Consider the following 21,819-nt stretch of genomic DNA (forward strand, 5'->3'; position numbering starts at 1 on the left):
AAAGAGCTCTTCCTTAAAGTATACTATATGAAGATGGACGCAGCATTTCTAGGTCGACATCCGGATGGAGATCATTGCAGATTTTTCAAATTCATCAAATGTTGTTGATTTTTTCAGCACAACTTCATAAATGATGTGTAACATCTGAAATGTGCACGAAGAAACAAATTTTCAGTCCTGCATGTGGCAAAATTGGCAGATTTATTTGATTCATTTGTTTATTAACATTTTTAGCTTTATTCTAGTCTAAAGTCTAAATCATTCGATCATTCCATTGAAACATCAGGGAAAACTGTCCTGTTTGTTTACTGAAGACCTAATTAATGGTTATAGATTTGATCAGATTTTAAAATAATGGACAGTTGACAGATCAAATGAAAAACTTAAAATATTACATAATATTTTTTTTATTTTCAGGGAGCATTTGGTGCACTTCAGAAGATTTGTGAAGACAATGCAGAAGATTTAGATAATGATAGTACCAGACCATTAAATATACTGATTCCTAAGTTTTTACAGTTCTTTAAGCATAATAGTCCTAAGATCAGGTAATTGGTCAACATTTTAAGTTTTGAAAATATTATTAAAAGCATTTCATTTACATTTGATGTATTTGCAAGGATAAATTATTTATTTGATGATTTCTTTTTTACACCATTTAAATACTGCATAAACAGTTATAATACTGTCTTAATTTTGTTAGATTATAGTTAAAAAAAAATATCTCTTGCATATGTAAATTTATAATTTCAGGTCACATGCAATAGCCTGTGTAAATCAGTTCATTATCAGTAGAACCCAGGCCCTAATGGTTCACATAGACAGTTTTATAGAGGTAAGTCTTTTTACCGTTTCCCAAAAACTCATCCTCAAGAGGGTTTTGTAACTTCTGAACTTGTTAAAATACTTTAATGCAACCCTACAATGATACAGACATAGCACTGTAATTTCAAGTTTTACGCTTCAAACATCTTGTATGTTAAAGACTCTCAAACTTTGTATGCATGTTAACTAATTATACGACCGCAAAAAAATTTTTGTGGTCGTATATTGGTATGACGTTGGCGTCGTCGTCGTCGTCCGGCGTCGTCGTCGTCGTCGTCGTCCGGCGTCGTCGTCCGAATACACATTAGTTTTCGCACTCTAACTTTAGTTTAAGTGAATGGATCTCATTGAAATTTTACCATAAGGTTCAATACCACAAAAGGAAGGTGGGGATTGATTTTGGGGGTTATGGTACTAACAGTTAAGGAATTAGGGGCCAAAAGGGGCCAAAAATAAGCATTTTTGTAACTTCCAGACATAACTTGTGTGTAAGTGTATGGATCTCTCTGACATTGTACCACAAGGTTCCATATCACAAAGGGAATGCTGGGATTGATTTTGGGGGTAATTGTCTCCAAATTTTAGGAATTAGGGGCCAAAAAGGGGCAAAAAACAAGCATTTTTCTAGTTTCATGACAATAACTTGTTTGTAAGTGTATGGATCTTTATGAAATTGTACTACAAGGTTCCATATCACAAAGGGAATACTGGGATTGATTTTTGGGGTAATTTCCTCCAAATATTAGGAATTAGGGGCCAAAAAGGGGCAAAAAACAAGCATTTTTCTAGTTTCATGACAATAACTTGTTTGTAAGTGTATGGATCTTTATGAAATTGTACTACAAGGTTCCATATCACAAAGGGAAGGCTGGGATTGATTTTGGGGGTTTTCCCTCAAAATTTTAGTAATTAGGGGCCATAAAAGGGCAAAAAAAACATGCATTTTTCTAGTTTCAGGACAATAACTTGTGTGTAAGTGTATGGATCTTTATGAAATTGTACTGCAAGGTTCCATATCACAAAGGGAAAGCTGGAATTGAGTTTGGGGGTAATTGCCCTAAACGTTTAGGAATTTGGGGCCAAAAAGGGGCCAAAAAACAAGCGTTTTTCTAGTTTCCAGACAATAACTTGTGTTCAAGTGTATGAATCTCTCTGAAATTGTACTGCAAGGTACCATACCACAAAGGGAAAGCTGGGATTGAGTTTGGGGGCGATGAATCATAAGGGGGTTCAAAAAATTGGGGGGGGGGGGGGGGGAATTTTTTGTTCCTTTTTTTTCTTTAACATTTTCCATTTTAAATTGGTTATTTCTGATTTATATATAAAAGCAAATAATAATGATATGGTTTGAATAGGCATACATGTGAACCTCCCGACGGGAGTACAATAATTCCGTTTTCAGGGGTCTCCTCCCGACCTCCCGTTGAAAAAATCCCGTGTATGAAATTTTTCATGAATGAAAAATTTCTGCCCAACATAACATCTCAGGCATCTGGTGTAACTGACATTACCTGAAGTTATATCTTACCTGTAAATCAATTTACATGCATAATTATATGGCTTCACTTGTCAGCTTGGGTGTCAAACATACTGGTAAACAACGATTTTTACCTCAGGCTAACTGCCGTTGTGTAACAAAAACTGTGTATTTATTGGGTTACTTCCCTTGATTTATCCTGTTTTAAGTTACTTTCCTTTTAATAATGAAAATTTTTAAAAGAATATAAATAAAATATAAATTGAACAAATAATCATAAAAGGATGGTTATTAAATGATTTTAAATGTCTTAGGACAAATAAAAAAATAATAATTTGAAAATTATTTGAGGATTCTATACTTCCTTTTAAGGCTTAAATTGAAATTTATATAATAACTATGACCCTAACTTTACAGATAGAATGAATTTCTGAGTTTGCAAATAAAAACTATTTGCAAGAGAAAAAATAAAAAAGTAAAAACTATTTGCAGACAGCTAAACAAATGTTCTGGTTGCAATGATTGTTTTATAGAATATGAAGTAAAAAATTTAAAGAACATACTGGAAAAAAACAATGTTAGATTGAACATGTAGAATATAAAGATGGAGAAACTTTATAAGTACAAGGGTACAATAAACATAATAAATTGGTTGGAAAGTTAAAGAAAACACACTTTAAAAGACCATTTTTACAGCACACGGTTACATTTACAACAAAATTAATGTCGATTAAAAACCTCCTGATCTGAGTCCTAATCTCCTGACCAAAATTTCCCAATCTCCTGATCTGAGTTTCACAGTCCATCACATGTATGAATAGGTAAATTGAAAATTTTTAAGTTCTTAGACCACTTTCATTCTGTGTCAGAAACCTATGCTGTGTCAAATATTTAATTACAATCCAAATTCAGTGCTGTATCAAGCTTGAATGTTGTGTCCATACTTGCCCCAACTGTTCAGGGTTCGACCTCTGCGGTCGTATCAAGCTGCGCCCCAGCGGAGCATTTTATTTTTGAGATTGAGACCCCTTTCTGTATGGGATGAATTCCCCCTGACTGGTAGAGGATGTTGTCTCCCAAGACACCTGGTTTGAAAATATTTAGCCTCAAGTAAAAGAACCTGATTGGCAAATATTCATATTGGGACATTTAAGGCATATTGCAAGGTTTTGATGGTATAAAATTCAAGATTTCAGTCTTAATATTTTATAATTGCCAATCAGACACCTATACCAGTCTGCACCAAAAACTTTTCTAACATCTAGTCCAAAGACCAATGTTCCAACATTTTTCTTATGTGGCTGAACAAAGTTTTGCAAAAACTTACAAGTCAGAATAGAATTTTTACTAGTTTGGGGCATCGGACTAGTGGCTAACGGTGCAGACTGTCATTGTTAGTTCTGTATTTTGAAAAACCTGTTTTTCCTGGCAGCAAGTAAAGTCTCTAGGGCCAACCTTAAAAATATGTTTGTTTGCAGTTTGTCTGTACCTTCAGACTGCAGGGTCGGTAGGTAGGAAAAATATTTTATTTTATCAGCCAAAATAAAGTTGAAACAAGCAGTTACATGAACCAAGTTTCTTGTGAAGAAAAAACATTTTAAAACAACACTGAAAGCCAACATGAAACGAACAGGCATTTTCAGGTAAAAACCTTTATAACCAAAACTGAAACTTAACATAGTGTATTATACAATTTATGACAAAAAAAATATATATGGTATTATGAAATATTGGAACACTTATAAACAAGGAATGATTAGAATTGTCGTAAAGAAACATATTCACTGAAATATATGCATCTTTACTAGAATGTTTTCATGAGTAGAGTATTTGCATCAGAAAAATGTAGATATTAAAGATTCAAAAGACAATGTAGGAGTGTGTTAAAAAAAAATCAACCATTAAATCTGCCTCAATTGAAAAAAAAAAGACAACTTAAAAAAATATATTAGACATCAGACTGTTTTCATATTTTTAACTTTATTTGATTATATGTAATAAGGTTATATTTTGAAAGATATGTTGATGCCAGGCTGTTAATTAAAACCAACAAAAATCTTGACTAGCTTTGGGGTGAAATCCATAGAACCCCATTAAAAGTAAATGGTCTGTACTGAAATGTTTTGACTGCATAAAAAATTGGCAGCATAGCTCATGACATAAGGACATGTTTCAATTCAATTCACACAGTTTGGGTATATTTGATATTGTAAGAGAGAGAATAATTGCAATGAGTGGGGCAGCCCCCCTTATCCTAAAGGAGCATACTCATTGCAATCGAAAATAGATTTGATATAGAGAGCATATATTTATTTTTCAAGCCAACCATTCATTTTCTCTACATCTTTGTGTAGTTTGTGTGGCTTATTGATTTAACATTTCAAATGTGCCCTTCCACCGTACAGACGTGCTTACAGGTATCCATAAAGTCACTGAGGAGTGGTTTCATCTTTGTCGTCTTTAAAACGATTTAAAGAAAATATGGCATACTTCAGGCTGCTGTCGAATTGTTGAACCACTGATATTGGTTCCATAAAGTCATGCTTAAAAGATTCTGTATCTGATTTGTTTGAGACAGAAACGGTTATCGTGTCAGTTTTATGAATATCCGTTGCTGCATCATATCGTCAATGATATGATCGCCAAAGACATCATTCCATGTGCAACTCTGCCTGAATCAGTATAAACAGTTTACTATTAAACTTTTCTGTATATTATTTGTCTTATTATTAAAAACTGACAGAAGACGACAGAATAAAGTACTCCTCCATGACTTCGTGGATACCTGTAAACAATCTCCATGTGCTTTACCATTAAAGGGTCCGATGAACGCTTGACAGGAAGGGAAGAAAAACCAAACTTCAAACGTGTAATTGACCTAGACTTTAAACCAATTCCGGATTGAGTCAATAGAAGGATTAAAAATAATTTCTTCAAATGAAAAGCAATAAATTTTTCACAGTCGGGCAGATTTTCGAAGGTCGGTCAGTAAACTGCAAACAAACAATATTTTAATTTAAGCCTTGTCCAGTGTCAATGTTAGTCAAAGTGATTTTGTAGAATTTTAAGCAAATTGAAACTATTACTTATGGCTGTTAGTCTTGTTACATATTAAGTGTATATTTTTCAGAACCTGTTTTTCCTGGCAGCAGATGAAGACACAGACGTAAGAAAGAATGTGTGTAGAGCATTAGTCATGCTAGTGGAAGTCCGTATGGATCGTCTTATCCCACAGATCAACAATATTGTGGAGGTATTTATTGTTACAGAGTATAAAGATGATATGTCCATAAGTTTGTGGTTAAATTGACAACAAAAAAAATTGAAAGTGTTAACTGTTACTTGCTGTTTGTCCAGATGAAACTACTGAATTTATGTCATGCACAGGTATCATTCATTCTGTTCATAGGAGTCGAAACAAATGTATTGTGTCATGTATTCAAAAAAGTTTGAGTTGTAAATTTTGAACATGTCTGAAGAGTAAATTTCAATCATTTTGCTATGATAATACTCCTAAATATATATGTTAACAGGAGATTGTTTAATGTAGAAGAATTAAATGTAACTTCTCATTGTCATTGGCTTTGGTCATACAATTTCAACCATTAAAAACAATATTTTTGACAATTTGAAAAAGAATGATTGGTTAGTCACATACAGAATATGTGATTCCATCAATGAATTCATTAACTTGTATGAACCACCTAAGATGCCTTTCTGAGAGAAAAAAATCTTTGTTTTGACAACACTAACACAACCTTTTAGTGTTCAAGAAACATGTAAGAAAGCTTGTGTTTACACATAGTCTTTACTTATACATGTACGACCTTTGAAAACAGTTATAGGGATCTATTTGTGGCCTGGAAGCCAAAGTTTCTGCCATTATTAAACATGCTCTCTTTTTATAATGGCATACCAATTTTCTCTTCATTCATCCCTTTAAACCCTCTAAGCAGAACATCCATATTTCATTGATTGTTAAGTAGTTGTCATCCTGAATATGAATTGAAATTTGCTGCTGGATTTTAAACAGACAACAATAACTAGCATGTGGCTTGAACCTGTGCATGTTGTTCAAATTTTACAAAAAAAACAAGAATGCTTTCAAACAACTACAAAAAAGGCTAAACTTTCCTCAGTTTTAAACAATACTATTATGGAATGCTCAATATCAAAATTGGTATTAGATATGTTTTTAATATTAAGTTTCTTTTTGCAGTATATGATGTGTAGAACCCAAGATGATGATGATAGTGTAGCATTAGAAGCTTGTGAATTCTGGTTGTCATTGGCAGAACAACCTATATGTAAAGAAGTACTAGGATCACATATAGATAGACTTATACCTGTCTTAGTTAAAGGAATGAAATACTCAGAAATAGATATTATACTTTTAAAGGTAAACATACTGTACATATGCCAGTAGGTTGAGGGCTATTCCATTCAGAGGAAAGTTGGAAGGGTAGGAAGGGAAAATTAGTTCATGGACACAGAACCTGTTGGTAATTTTTGGTTGAATGTCCATTTGATGTGTGCAAAATTACTTGAAATATGGTTTTAGGGTGATATTTACTCCACACCCATTTTAATTAAATTGCCCTACAGGATTGAAATACAAATTGTTCTTTAAAAATATATTTTTGGCTTTTAAATTATTTATTTCAAGTAGCATTATGTAAACTTGATAAAACATTGATTGTTATCTTGAATTATCAACACCCTGTTTTGAACAAGAAAAATTTAGAAAAGCATCAATTTTAGGGTATTTTCTTGAGCAACATGAAAGTAGTTGAATGAAGTATATCATCAGAATGAAGTATATCAGTAGAATGCTTCTTGTAAAAATGTCTTTATCTCAAGGCTTCCAAAACGGTCATATATTCCGGACATTTGTATAATGTCCGGTAAAAGTCCGGCTGGGCAAAGCATGAAACGGACATCTACTTTTTAGTTTTCAAGGCTTAAGAGACGGTCATTTTAACATAATTCGCGATCTTTTTGACCCAACCTTTTGCCTTTAACAGCCACACATTTCCGGTCATAAAAGTAACATGATCATTAAGTACTATCAAAACAACCCCTACTTTAATACCTTCTCATTTTAATCAAGGCTAATTAGTTGTCGAACAGCTGAAATTTACCTGTTCAGGTGTCAGGTAAACTATTTTGAACCGGACATTGATCAGTCTATTCAAAGTTATTTTCTTACATTTCAGTGCTTTGCATCTAATTAATTTAGTTAAAGGGAAACTTCGCAAAAAAATGAAAAATTGATATTATGTTCATTCTGTATAAAAAAGCACAAATTCATAAATATTAAAGTTTTATTCTGCTATATAAGAGATCACCATCGATTTTAAATTTAGAGTATCAATTCTCTGCATGCGGCCATTTTGACATCTTCTCGGTTTAGAAACCACGATATATCTATAAACCACAAAGGACCAAAACCAGCAGTAACCTAACGTAGTCGTAATTGCGTGTCGATATCTTGTCAAGCGTACAGTTGTTTTATCCGACAAGAAAAGCATAAACAGTTTCCCGGGTAACAAAAATGATTATAATAGACATGGTTGTGCAACCTTTCCTAACTAACATGATACGGAAAATGTAATTATTTTTTTTAAATAACTATGGTCTGTCGTATTTAAACTGTTTTTTTTACCAAGGATTTGTATTTGTTACTATACAAATCCTTGTTTTTACTAAGTTTTGAAACAAGAAATTTATATGGGAATTAGTTAAAAAGTCAAAGCTCAAAGTCATAAATAAGTGTCCCGTGTATAATTGTTATTGAAAATCTAATTTGTTCATAATTCTTTTATGTAATAAACTTTAATGTTATAAACCAAGGCTCCGTGTTGAAGACCGTACTTTGACCTATAATGGTTTACTTTTATAAATTGACAATTTGTGACTTGGATGGAGAGTTGTCTCATTAGCACTCATACCACATTTTCTTATATCTAATTATTTAAATAAATTCAGACCTTCCCTTATCTGATCACCAGCGTGGCTAAAGGAATTATTCTCAGAGGTATTGTGAGGTGACACGTCCAGGTATTCATGCGATTTCCTGTCAGGCTTAAAAACTCTTATTACACAAATACATAAAGCAAGTTCATGCATCCCTTCATTTCTAAGGGTATTGATCAGTGTACACGGCCGATAACTTGTAACTTTCCATTTTGAAACTATCAGGTGTAATATACATCTTTGTCTTGCGTGTCCGATAGTGATATACTAGTCATTACTACACTACGCTTGTTTATAAATAACATTTCTGGTGTAAAGAATGATATTTATGAAAATCTAAATAATTCCAAAAAAAGATTTGATAAAATTTTTCCAAGGGTAAATTGTGGAAATGTAAGTATATACTCGTTGTCAATAATGATGGACATTTTGAAACATACAAATATTGATTTAACAAAAATGTACGCACTTCTCGATCATTGGTTAATACGCCTAGATAGAAAGTTATGGAACTATAGATAGTCGCAATTAAAAATATATACATGTTTTTGAATATAACAGAGAAACATCCAGAACCAATTTGATTTAAATACAGTTTGATATCTTACTTGCTTTGGTTCATCGAAGTTATGGACATAGTAAAATCACAGATTTATATTTCATTTAGATTGTTCTCGAACAGTTAAAGAAATTCGTCATCACCACAATTGATGAGTATAATGTATAATGATGTGAACATGGTTCTAAAAGTACATTATGCTAACTTTCCTGTTCCGACATGCATGTAATATATATGCCACTGGACGTACACTAATGATCCCCAAAAAATCTATTTGAAGAAATAAAGAAACTTCACTCCCGATAGACTGATAGTATTTGTATTAACGTCTGATTAGCTAGATGGTTGATTAATTTATTTAGTTGGCTTGTGGGGGGAATAAACTATTCCCAAATATTGCACTTATGCATAAAATATTAAATGAGAGTAATATGAGAGAAAATATAAATACGAAAAGTCGCATATCTGGTAAAAGAAAGTCTCACTGGCAACTATAGAATTTCACGTACAATTGTCATTCTTAATCGAAATAACGGACAGTCATTAAAATACATGCATGTACACTTTGACAAAAACTATACATCTCTAGTTAACGACAATCAACCATATAAATATTTGAATCTGATGTGACTTACCGTTCATCTCTTTCTTTTTTCTTCTTTTTTTTTTTTTATTTGGGCAGGTACACAAACATTATAATGTTAGATATACTGTTCCCAGGTTGGGAGTGGGGCGGTGGTTGGAGGTAAAGTATATTGAAAGTTTCAAAATAAGAACGTTGTATTTTTGAATTTACATGAATAATTCTGATCTTGGACGTTGGTTTCTTTTTTTTTAGTTCAGTGATTTAAATTGAGAGAAAAAAATCTAGTCAGAATTTAAATCGTACCGGCAATTTCCACCTAAGACTCCTCTAAAATCATGAATGGTCACGCTTCACAATCATCAAAATTTTCTTTGCATTGGTACATTCTGTATCGGTAGTGATTTACCTTGACATTTCCGGGTATAACAGAGCTACTTGTATATTACCTGTATGTGGTTAGGTGATGTCCCATGAGGTCTTACGTATACAGGTTCACATTGGTTTCTGATAAGGTTTTATGACATTCACACATCTGCATGTTCTGTATACCAAATTCTTATCTTATTTTCAGACCAAACGAGGATGTGAATATTTCCAGGAAAAATATTGAGTATCAGAGTATCAAATTAATTTCGGGATTTTTTTCTTTCTTCGTATTAAATCACAGAAATTTAAAGAATATACTGCTTGTCCGCTTGAGGTGTATTCTTGTCAGTTAAGACTGACATATATGTCTCTGGTATAGAGTGGGTTTATGAATGAATGATAAGTCTTTCAAAGGTACAAGATATAAAGCACATTGAAAATTGATTCCGCCGGTCTGTCTCCATTCAAAAAAGGAAAGTTGACGTTATATTGATTCTGTTATTTTTTTTAAACGTCGTTGGTCAAATAGCTAAAGTATGTATACGTTGTGAGATTTTAAATATTTTAATAAGGGCATTCCCGATTATGTAAATGTAGATCGCTGTTGACGGACCAAGCTATATTAATCATGTAACCACGATAATGTTCGCTAAACATTGAAATATTCCAGGTTAATACCCATGATAATTTGAAAAAAGTAAGTACAGTGTTTGGTTTATACGCTCGTTTTCGTGGGCCATTTTTATTTATAAAATTATTTAATTGAAAGTAATACAGAATTTCGATGTTACAACAAAATACTCACCTATCTATTATAAAATTAAGCTTACGCAAAATATAAAAGATATATATAACGGCGATTCAGGTATTTGCCACCATATTCCTCCCCAAATAATTAATGTTTTTATCATTCATACGAAATGTTGTTCACACCTGTAACGATGAACCGTGTTGGCTAAAATTCACTGAGTGAAGATCAAAAGAATAGAATTACAGAATGCTAATCTTTTAATTACCTTGAATTTAACCACACATTCAACAGGTAGTCACTAAGTGTCACAGTACAATACACATTGTATTTACACAGTACTAGTGAAAAATGTTTGCTAGACTGAAGTAAAAGCCTTCAGGTGAGAATACAAACATGCATTTTTAAAACAGTATCAGTTATATATGTTTGTTCAAAATATCCGTCGGAAAAAAAATTCATAAAAATATATTCTATTGTATGATTTACTTTTATTACTATAATCATATCAGAAATCCTTTAAATATAAATCGTACATTTTAATTTTGAAAGTTGCACGGCTGATCACTTTACTTTCTCAATTATTAGTTGGTTAATAGCTACACCAAAAGTCGTCGATGCGCTTTAAATCGCGTTATTAGATGATTAACGAACAAGATTTACAATGAGATTTATTCACTCCCGGCATGCAAAAAGACTTAAACTACGTCACATAAGTCAGGAAGTTCGAATAAATTAAATTATTAATTCCCAATTTTCTTCTTTATTAGTGTTCATATCCAGATAAAACTTGGTGAATATGTTTTTTATGGTATTATGAACATAATAAGATGAAAAGTAAAAAATCGCGAATTTTCCCTTTAAAAAGATTTAAATTATCAGAAATACGTTTACAAATATGATTTGATGAAATAATTAAAAAGGTGAAAATGAAAAATCGTCATAACCACGTTGTTTGAACCAGAGACATGTCTCTGTTTGAACTAGTACACGTGTGCGCAGGTGTGAAATTTAATTATGCATCCTAATTTCTTCAAAAAATGCTTAAATTGTCATTGATACCTTTATCTCACGTTTATTTCGAATATTTTCTTGAAGAAATAACGTAGAAAGAGCTACTTACACTCATTCATGCTTTGCAAACGTACACGGAATTTACGTATCCGTCTCTGGTCCATGTTTTACCATTGTCAAGATAACATCCGGTTTAGATTTGAAAACAATAGTAAAGTTTTTGACAATGTTATTTTGCACAAATAAAGAGTCTAAGCAGATATAAGTACGCTGATGTTGTACACTTCGAATGATGCACCGCCAATTTAACAGTTTACGTCAGAACTTCGAATTTGAATCAAAGAAAGTTTAATATCGTTTTCTTTTTTAATGTCAATCATTGGGATGGCAAACTCGGCAACTGATTACCGTAATTGCCTTTTATTTATTTAGTCTTAAGGGATTAAAATCGGGATAATATATAAAATGTCCGGCTGGCTAAAAATAATTTTGGAAGCCCTGCTTTATCTTAATTTATTTTTAATAATATGCATAAATTATGAGTTTTGATAAAATGTTAATTTTTGAATATACATAGTACTGTGGATTCATTATTATTCGTGGGATAACAATTTTCGTGGATTTCGTTGTTACAGGTGAACCACGAAATTAAATGTTCAACGAATAACAAATTTCATATAGTATTCTATGCAGACTTTGGCAAAACCACGAAATCAAATATCCACGAAAATGCAAGTTTTCCTCAATCCACGAAAGTTGGTACCCACGAAAATAAATGAATCTACAGTATATAAACTAATTTGAAAATATTGGGATTATTAAGGAAGAATTACTTTTTAAATGTAAAAACTTAAAAAAAAAAAAAAATATTTCTAATAATATGAAATTTAGATGTAATTATTGTGACATTTAAGCATGAAATCATATATTTTCAGGATGATATTGTTTGTTATATGGTTGAAATAACATTTTACTTTGTTATAGGTTTAGAATAACATTATTTTGTTAACCAGATTTCCGAAGGAAAAATTGGTTATTGATTTGGGGATGTAGGGCGGGCGGCTGACAAACAGTGTCCATGCATTTACTCATGAACCATTCAACCGAAGCTTTTCAATTGTAATATGTTGTTACTGATGACAAAATGGAGGTCAAGTTCAATATTAATGATTTTCACTTTCACCGTTCAGGAGTTACAGTTCTTGAAAGATTTAAAAATGGTCTTTCCAGTGGTGTCCGTGCTTTAACTCATGAACCATTCAACCAAAGCTTTTAAACATTTTAATATGTTGTTACTGATGACAAAATGGAGGTCAAGTTCAATATTGATGATTGTCACTTTTTCCTGTTTAGGAGTTATGGTCCTTGTGATATTGAAAAATGCCAGGACACAAATAAATGTTAAAAAATCCGGTTTGCTGTCGCTCTGACAGCCTCTTGTTAAGGGTTAAAATAACATTTTATCTTTGTTTTAGGGTTAAAGTAACATTTTAAGTTTGTTATAGGGTTAAAAAAAACATTTTAAGTTTGTTGTATGGTTAAAAAAAAACATTTTTAATTCGTTATAGGGTTAAAGTAACATTTTATCTATGTTATAGGGTGATGTAGAAGAAGATGATATGGTTCCAGACAAAGAATCGGATATCAAACCAAGATTTCACAAGTCTAAATCACACACACAGAAACACACAGATGGGGATGCTGTATGTATTTTCCTGACAAACCGCAAAAAATTTTGTGTTCAGTTGTGAACAGATTTTTTTTTTAAACTATCCCATACCTGCTTTGTATTAGAATTATATTATGAGATACAATTTTGTATGCCCCCTCTGTTTTAGTTACTAAGGCATAAAGTTTTCAACTTGTCATACATTCAGGTCTTACCAACACAACTTGTTTGATTATGAAAAAAAAATATCCTTCATGATACTACATGCACATATACAAGTCATATCACATTGTGAGACATTTAATGTTGAACCCAATGTCTCGTAATATACAGTCCAGCATTGTTAATCTTGGTACCTTCCAAATCTGCATTTCATTGACACAGAATGTATGAAAGAGCAGACTTCCAATAAACCCAACATAAGATGGCATTACACAATTTTATACAACACTACAGGCAATGGAATATATTGTTATGAATTATCCATTTCTGTCAGTCTCTTTGTCATACTCAACAACTATGTACCACTGTGATTTTAAATTTGGCATTTAGCATTAGAATTATACCCTCTGCATTTTGATGCAGGCTGTATATAATGATGTGGTGTTTGTCTGTTAGTTTATGTGTCCTTCCAACCCACTTATGTATTCATTACTGCTCTTGAACTACTTAACAGAATTTTGTCAAACAGTCTCAGAATCTTACTCATTTATACTAGGTTCTAAAAACTAAAATAATTCGATTGAAGTTTTTTATTTGGATCCATGATAATATCTACTCTTGATGTTTCCACTTATTTCATATTAGAAATCTTAACAGATTTAATGTATATCCTTCACATTGAATTGAAGTTCAAGCTTACAGTTGATGAGAAAAGCTTACAATTGATTAGGCATACCATGTCCTGAATATTTGTATCATGTTTAATTAAGTCTCCCAAACGAAGTTTGGGAAGACTTATTGTTTTTGCTCAGTTCTTATTATTATTATTATTCTTCTTCTTCTTCTTCTTCTTCTTCTTCTTCTTCTTCTTCTTCTTCCGCCGCTTTTAAATTTGAACTTGTCCGCACCCGTTCTCCAAAACCGCTAGTCAGATTAACTTAGGGTTTCACAATATGTTAGACTAACATGTCTAGTGGTGCAATCAGGGTTTTGTTTGTGCAATGGGGTTTATAAAGGGGTACTTTGAGGGGCAAAAAGAAAAGAGGGTTTTACTATAGAACCCTATGGGATTTTATTTTTTAAAATTTTCAAATGATTATAAATTGAAAACCGTTTGTGATAGACACAATCTTTTTAATTGAAAATGTTCTAAATGATAAAGCCCATTAAATGAAATACAGGGTTAGTCCCCAGGGGTCACCCCCACCCCCTGCCATTTAAGAAAGTTCTAATACCTTGTAAGTGGTCAAGATCCCCACCCCTAAACCATATATATTCTGGTTTGTCATGCTAAGATGGTTTGAATGATATACAGGGTTAGTCCCCAGGGGTCATCCCGACCCCCTGCCATTTGAGAAAGTTCTAATATCTTGTAAATGGTCGAGATCCCCACCCCTAAACCATATATATTCTGGTTTGTCATGATAAAGCACATCAAATGAAATACAGGGTTAGTCCCTAGGGGTCACCCCCATCCCCTGCCATTTAAGAAAGTTCTAATATCTTGTAAGTGGTCAAGATCCCCACCCCTAAACCATATATATTCTGGTTTGTCATGCTAAGATGGTTTGAATGATTTACAGGGTTAGTCCCCAGGGGTCATCCTGACCCCCTGCCATTTGAGAAAGTTCTAATATCTTGTAAATGGTCGAGATCCCCACCCCTAAACCATATATATTCTGTTTTGTCATGTTAAAGCACATCAAATGTTATACAGGGTTAGTCCCCAGGGGTCACCCCCACCCCCTGCCATTTAAGAAAGTTCTAATATCTTCTAAGTGGTCAAGATCCCCACCCCTAAACCATATATATTCTGGTTTGTCATGCTAAGATGGTTTGAATGATATACAGGGTTAGTCCCCAGGGGTCATCCTGACCCCCTGCCATTTGAGAAAGTTCTAATATCTTGTAAATGGTCGAGATCCCCACCCCTAAACCATATATATTCTGGTTTGTCATGATAAAGCACATCAAATGAAATACAGGGTTAGTCCCCAGGGGTCACCCCCACCCCCTGCCATTTAAGAAAGTTCTAATATCTTGTAAGTGGTCAAGATCCCCACCCCTAAACCATATATATTCTGGTTTGTCATGCTAAGATGGTTTGAATGATACACAGGGTTAGTCCCCAGGGGTCATCCCGACCCCCTGCCATTTGAAAAAGTTCTAATATCTTGTAAATGGTCGAGATCCCCACCCCTAAACCATATATATTCTGGTTTGTCATGATAAAGCACATCAAATGAAATACAGGGTTAGTCCCTAGGGGTCACCCCACCCCCTGCCATTTAAGAAAGTTCTAATATCTTCTAAGTGGTCAAGATCCCCACCCCTAAACCATATATATTCTGGTTTGTCATGTGAAGATGGTTTGAATGATATACAGGGTTAGTCCCCAGGGGTCATCCTGACCCCCTGCCATTTGAGAAAGTTCTAATATCTTGTAAATGGTTGAGATCCCCACCCCTAAACCATATATATTCTGGTTTGTCATGATAAAGCACATCAAATGAAATACAGGGTTAGTCCCCAGGGGTCACCCCCATCCCCTGCCATTTAAGAAAGTTCTAATATCTTGTAAGTGGTCAAGATCCCCACCCCTAAACCATATATATTCTGGTTTGTCATGCTAAGATGGTTTGAATGATTTACAGGGTTAGTCCCCAGGGGTCATCCTGACCCCCTGCCATTTGAGAAAGTTCTAATATCTTGTAAATGGTCGAGATCCCCACCCCTAAACCATATATATTCTGGTTTGTCATGATAAAGCACATCAAATGAAATACAGGGTTAGTCCCTAGGGGTCACCCCACCCCCTGCCATTTAAGAAAGTTCTAATATCTTGTAAGTGGTCAAGATCCCCACCCCTAAACCATATATATTCTGGTTTGTCATGTGAAGATGGTTTGAATGATATACAGGGTTAGTCCCCAGGGGTCATCCTGACCCCCTGCCATTTGAGAAAGTTCTAATATCTTGTAAATGGTTGAGATCCCCACCCCTAAACCATATATATTCTGGTTTGTCATGATAAAGCACATCAAATGAAATACAGGGTTAGTCCCCAGGGGTCACCCCCATCCCCTGCCATTTAAGAAAGTTCTAATATCTTGTAAGTGGTCAAGATCCCCACCCCTAAACCATATATATTCTGGTTTGTCATGCTAAGATGGTTTGAATGATTTACAGGGTTAGTCCCCAGGGGTCATCCTGACCCCCTGCCATTTGAGAAAGTTCTAATATCTTGTAAATGGTCGAGATCCCCACCCCTAAACCATATATATTCTGTTTTGTCATGTTAAAGCACATCAAATGTTATACAGGGTTAGTCCCCAGGGGTCACCCCCACCCCCTGCCATTTAAGAAAGTTCTAATATCTTCTAAGTGGTCAAGATCCCCACCCCTAAACCATATATATTCTGGTTTGTCATGCTAAGATGGTTTGAATGATATACAGGGTTAGTCCCCAGGGGTCATCCTGACCCCCTGCCATTTGAGAAAGTTCTAATATCTTGTAAATGGTCGAGATCCCCACCCCTAAACCATATATATTCTGGTTTGTCATGATAAAGCACATCAAATGAAATACAGGGTTAGTCCCCAGGGGTCACCCCCACCCCCTGCCATTTAAGAAAGTTCTAATATCTTGTAAGTGGTCAAGATCCCCACCCCTAAACCATATATATTCTGGTTTGTCATGCTAAGATGGTTTGAATGATACACAGGGTTAGTCCCCAGGGGTCATCCCGACCCCCTGCCATTTGAAAAAGTTCTAATATCTTGTAAATGGTCGAGATCCCCACCCCTAAACCATATATATTCTGGTTTGTCATGATAAAGCACATCAAATGAAATACAGGGTTAGTCCCTAGGGGTCACCCCACCCCCTGCCATTTAAGAAAGTTCTAATATCTTCTAAGTGGTCAAGATCCCCACCCCTAAACCATATATATTCTGGTTTGTCATGCTAAGATGGTTTGAATGATTTACAGGGTTAGTCCCCAGGGGTCATCCTGACCCCCTGCCATTTGAGAAAGTTCTAATATCTTGTAAATGGTTGAGATCCCCACCCCTAAACCATATATATTCCTATTTGTCATGTCTCGAACATTTGAATGACGTATTCGGTCAGTCCCCAGGGGTTCCCCCCACCCCCAATGTTCTAATATCTTGTAAATGGTTGAGATCCCCACCCCTAAACCATATATATTCCTGTTCGTCATGTACTGAACATTTGAATGACGTATAGGGCCAGTCCCCAGGGGTTCCTCCCCACCCCCAATGTTCTAGTATCTTGTAAATGGTCGAGATCCCCACCCCTAAACCATATATATTCTGGTTTGTCATGCCAAGATGATTTGAATGATATACAAGGTTAGTCCCCAGGCATCACTAATGCATATAACTTTACTGGACCAAACCAATTTTCACTGGACGTTGCCCAATGTCAGGCAACCCTGGGAATTACGAATTATGGGAGCTTCGTTTGGGAGACTTCGTAACAGCATCCTGTTACAATCATTTCTTGTTTGTTTATTTTTTGTATGATAGGATGGTGAACTATCAGATGATGGATATGATGATGATGACAGTTTATCTGACTGGAACCTAAGTAAGTACCAATAATTACACTTAAGATAGCACAATACAAAGATTTTTTCACCACCAATCAGACAGCTGTAAACTAATGAAATTACTTTCATACAGCAACACATTTTGACCTCCAAAACGATGTCTCAAATTTTCCCTATTGTATTTCATTCACTCATAAACCTTCAATAAAGTTTGCAACTTTATTCATAAGAAACCACTAAATTAAGTTGGGTTTAAAATTTATTCTTTTAATGTTATTGGAAATCTGAGACACTATATTGAAAATAACAGGTCAGAGAACAATGTGCTGAAATTTTTAGGGCACCTATGGACATGTAACAAAAAAGGAGCAACAACATGTCCATGAATAAAACTTCCTTACATACCAATACCCTCCCATATTCATGACTAAAATGTATGGGTCGCATTAAATATTGAATAAGGACTTTCCTACCCCATTAACTTCAATATAATTCAATTAGGTTATGACCAGTGAAAAAGCATTCCATCTCAATTCTAAATATATAAAGAAAATGCACACACCCTGTGCATCAAAAATCAGATCTTGGTGGGAGAAGTATCACAATTGACCTTGCTTTAAGTCAGTTGCTACTGATATGGTCAAAACTCCGCCCACCTGGATGAACATCAACTATTACTGATCTCAGAAGTTTAATTTTCATATTGCATTTTGCATTTTTCTATTTGGATTTGATTAATTCAGTACACAAAACACATTTAACAATGTATTTTGTTTTTAACATTTTCCCATAAGGTAAGTTATATGCATGTGTAAAGAAAATGATAAGTTGGTCAGTCTAGAGGATTCATATTGGACATTTCTAGATTTATAATTGTATGCAATGAAAATATGGTGTTTTACACAAACTATAATTTTCTTGTTTTTTGTAGTTTGAATTTTTTTTTTTAATTTGTGTTTTGTTTAAAAAAGAATTCATATTTTAACATTCTCCTCAAGAAAATCTGATATTAGAAGCAAAATTAACATCATTAAGATCAGCAGCATTAAGTGTTGTACAATTATATTTGTTTAATTAGTCCCCTACCGACGAAGTCGAAGGGGACTTTAGGTTTGCACTCCGTCAGTCTGTCCATCTGTCCGTCATTCCGGCAAATCAGCTTTCCACACTTTTTTTCTTCGTTCTTGAAGATATTGATTTGATATTTGGTATATAGTTTTATCATGACAAGTTATAGATCAAGTTCGAATTTTGTTCTGGTCTGATGATTAAGTACAGAGTTATGGACCATAACTCTGGACCATATCTAATGTTAGAGTACTATGTTAAACCATTATTTCTGTACAAAGGGAGATAAGTCATTTTTTAAAAGACATTCTTTGATAAATTATTTGAAGAATTTTTTGGCAAGTTTGTTTGTTATTTAGTATAAACTAATTTTCAGAATGTTATATATATATAAAAAAAAATTATGAAGAGAAATCCTTTAATTAGATAATAATCTTTTTTTATTAATGTATATATTTCAATACATTACATGGTGTAGATAAAAGTTGTTGACATTTTATAGATAAGTTACATATCTATATTAGTTTGTGACAAATGAAAGAAAAATTATTTGGAACTATTAATTATATTTGATTATAATTTGAAAATAGATATACACTGTATTACATCATATCTAATTTTAGAGAACTATTAATCATATCTAATGTTTTTTTCACTCATGTAATCAGTTTTCCACACTGTTTTTAGTCATGCTTGAAGATATTGACATGATATTTACTTTTTGTTTACACCATGACAAGTTATAGAACAAGTTAGCGTGTTCCAGTAAAATGAATTTTTTCCTGGTAGGGGACTATGTATTGCCATGCAATACTCTCAGAATGCTTGTTCTTCTTCATTTATATTTTAATCCCTTCTATAGATAGCTCCAATGGTTTTCTTGTTTTTTTTCTCCTTCTGGCAGCTCATGTATAAATGTATTTTTATTTTGAATTCATTATCTTCTTTTTCTATGAAAACCCTAATCCACTTTTTTTTCATAACTTATTTTAATAGCTGGTCAGTGGTCATAAAGTTATCAAATGATTCTATTGATTAACCACTGCCCACATGTTCTTATCTTGTATGAGTTATACAATTGCATTTGTTTACAGAACTAATAAACAAAACTCATTAACAGTGCAAGATATGGAAACACATTATTTTTCTGTGGTTTTGGAATATTAAGATTAAACAAAAATAACTGAAAATAAAATTTTAATAAAATGTTGTTGTTAACCGAAATTTAGAAGGAAAAATCTGTTATTGATTTGGGGATGTATGGCAGGCGGGCGGCTGCCAAACGGTGTCCTTTCATTAACATTAAAACGCTTTGACGAAATCTTTTCAAATTTAGATATGTTGTTTCCTGTGACTAAATGAAGGTCAAGTTCAATTTTCACAATTTTAGCTTTTCTCGTTGTTGAGTTGTAGACCTTTCAGTAGCCAAAAGTGATACATATTATATGATTGAGTTATTTCCCTTTGAACAGAAATGGTGTAATTAATAAGTATATTGATAGATAGTCTATCAATGATTGTATCTGTTCAATTGGTTTAGTCAGGAGTTGTCAAAAATTTCTTTATATTTTTTTTTGAAGTCGTGTGTTTTGAAGGTAGACGTCACAGTTGTTATGTGGTATTTTATTTTTGTTGTGTGTGTTAATGTTTAATTTTTACTTGATCCTGTTTGGGGGTCCAAATTTTCAAATATCATTTTTCATTAGATAATAATCTATTTTTATTAAAGGATATATTTCATTACATTACATTGTGTAGATAAAGTTGTTGACATTGATAGATAAGTTGCAGATCTATATTAGTTTGTGACAAATGAAAGAAAAAATATTGGGAACTATTAATTATATATATAAAGTTTGATTACACTAAGTGGTAAATATCAATCACACAATTATAATTGGAGTGACAGATTTATTTGAACATTTTCTGTTTCCTAAGTGTTGTTGATGATAAGCTCTGTAGGATAGTATAAATATAGTGTGAAATTTACTCTTCATTATTAGACATTTTGAAGATAATTACAGATAAGTTTTATAGATTTTTAAAAGACATTGTATTAATGACAAATGATATTTTGGATTATTTTTTCTTTTCTTTGGTTAATTGTTTGAAGAATTTTGTGGTAGGTTTGTTTATTCTGTATAAAATAATTTTCTGAATGCTATATAAATTTTTTTTTGATGAAGCGAACTCCATTAAAAACTAAGCTTATATTGTCTATTAATAAACATGTATTTAGATTTCTGATTTTGGGCCCAGTTTTCAAGTTGGTCCAAATCGGGATCCAAAATTAAACTGTGTTTGATTTCAAAATAAATTGAATATATATATAGGGTTCTTTGAAATGCTGAATCTAAAATTTTGGATTTTTGGGCCCAGTTATCAAGTTGGTCCAAATCAAGGTCCAGAATTAAACTTTGTTCGATTTCCATAAAAATTGAATTTATGGGGTTCTTTGAAATGCTGAATTTAACCATGTATTTAGAGATTTTGGATTTTTGGCTCCTTTATCAAATGGGTCCACATTGAGGTCCAAAGGGTCCTAAATTAATTTTTACTTGATCCTGTTTGGGGGTCCAGATTTGCAAATATCATTTTCAGGCAGGAAAATCCGGTTTGCCTGTCACTCAGACAGCCTCTTGTTATACGCCCGTTTACGTATTATGGTATACCTCTGTCCATCCGTCCGTCTGTCGCCAACATGTCGGACATTAACTCAAAAACGCTTTAACCAATTTGCATAAAACTTTGGTGAATTGTTTATATCTATTGACGTGAGCTTCCTTTCATTTTTT

General features: G+C 33.3%; 1 protein-coding gene and 1 long non-coding RNA gene across 7 annotated transcripts in view; one reads left to right on the forward strand and one right to left on the reverse strand.

Moving 5' to 3' along the window:
- LOC127711763 (transportin-1-like) overlaps positions 1-21,819 on the forward strand; it is a 63,548-nt gene that overhangs the window by 11,244 nt on the left and 30,485 nt on the right. For all 6 annotated transcript variants that reach the window (XM_052217885.1, XM_052217900.1, XM_052217893.1 and 3 more), the window contains exons 4-9: positions 418-548; positions 754-835; positions 5,433-5,555; positions 6,522-6,701; positions 13,150-13,254; positions 17,934-17,994. In XM_052217885.1, the coding sequence (XP_052073845.1) occupies positions 418-548; positions 754-835; positions 5,433-5,555; positions 6,522-6,701; positions 13,150-13,254; positions 17,934-17,994 (682 nt within the window). The remainder of the gene's footprint in view (positions 1-417; positions 549-753; positions 836-5,432; positions 5,556-6,521; positions 6,702-13,149; positions 13,255-17,933; positions 17,995-21,819) is intronic.
- The window catches only part of LOC127712942 (uncharacterized), a 52,897-nt gene that overhangs the window by 5,211 nt on the left and 25,867 nt on the right, over positions 1-21,819 (reverse strand). The window lies entirely within an intron of this gene.

Source organism: Mytilus californianus, unplaced genomic scaffold (genome assembly GCF_021869535.1).
Source record: "Mytilus californianus isolate M0D057914Y unplaced genomic scaffold, xbMytCali1.0.p SCAF_1, whole genome shotgun sequence".
In the NCBI taxonomy this organism is placed as follows: Eukaryota; Metazoa; Mollusca; class Bivalvia; order Mytilida; family Mytilidae; genus Mytilus; species Mytilus californianus.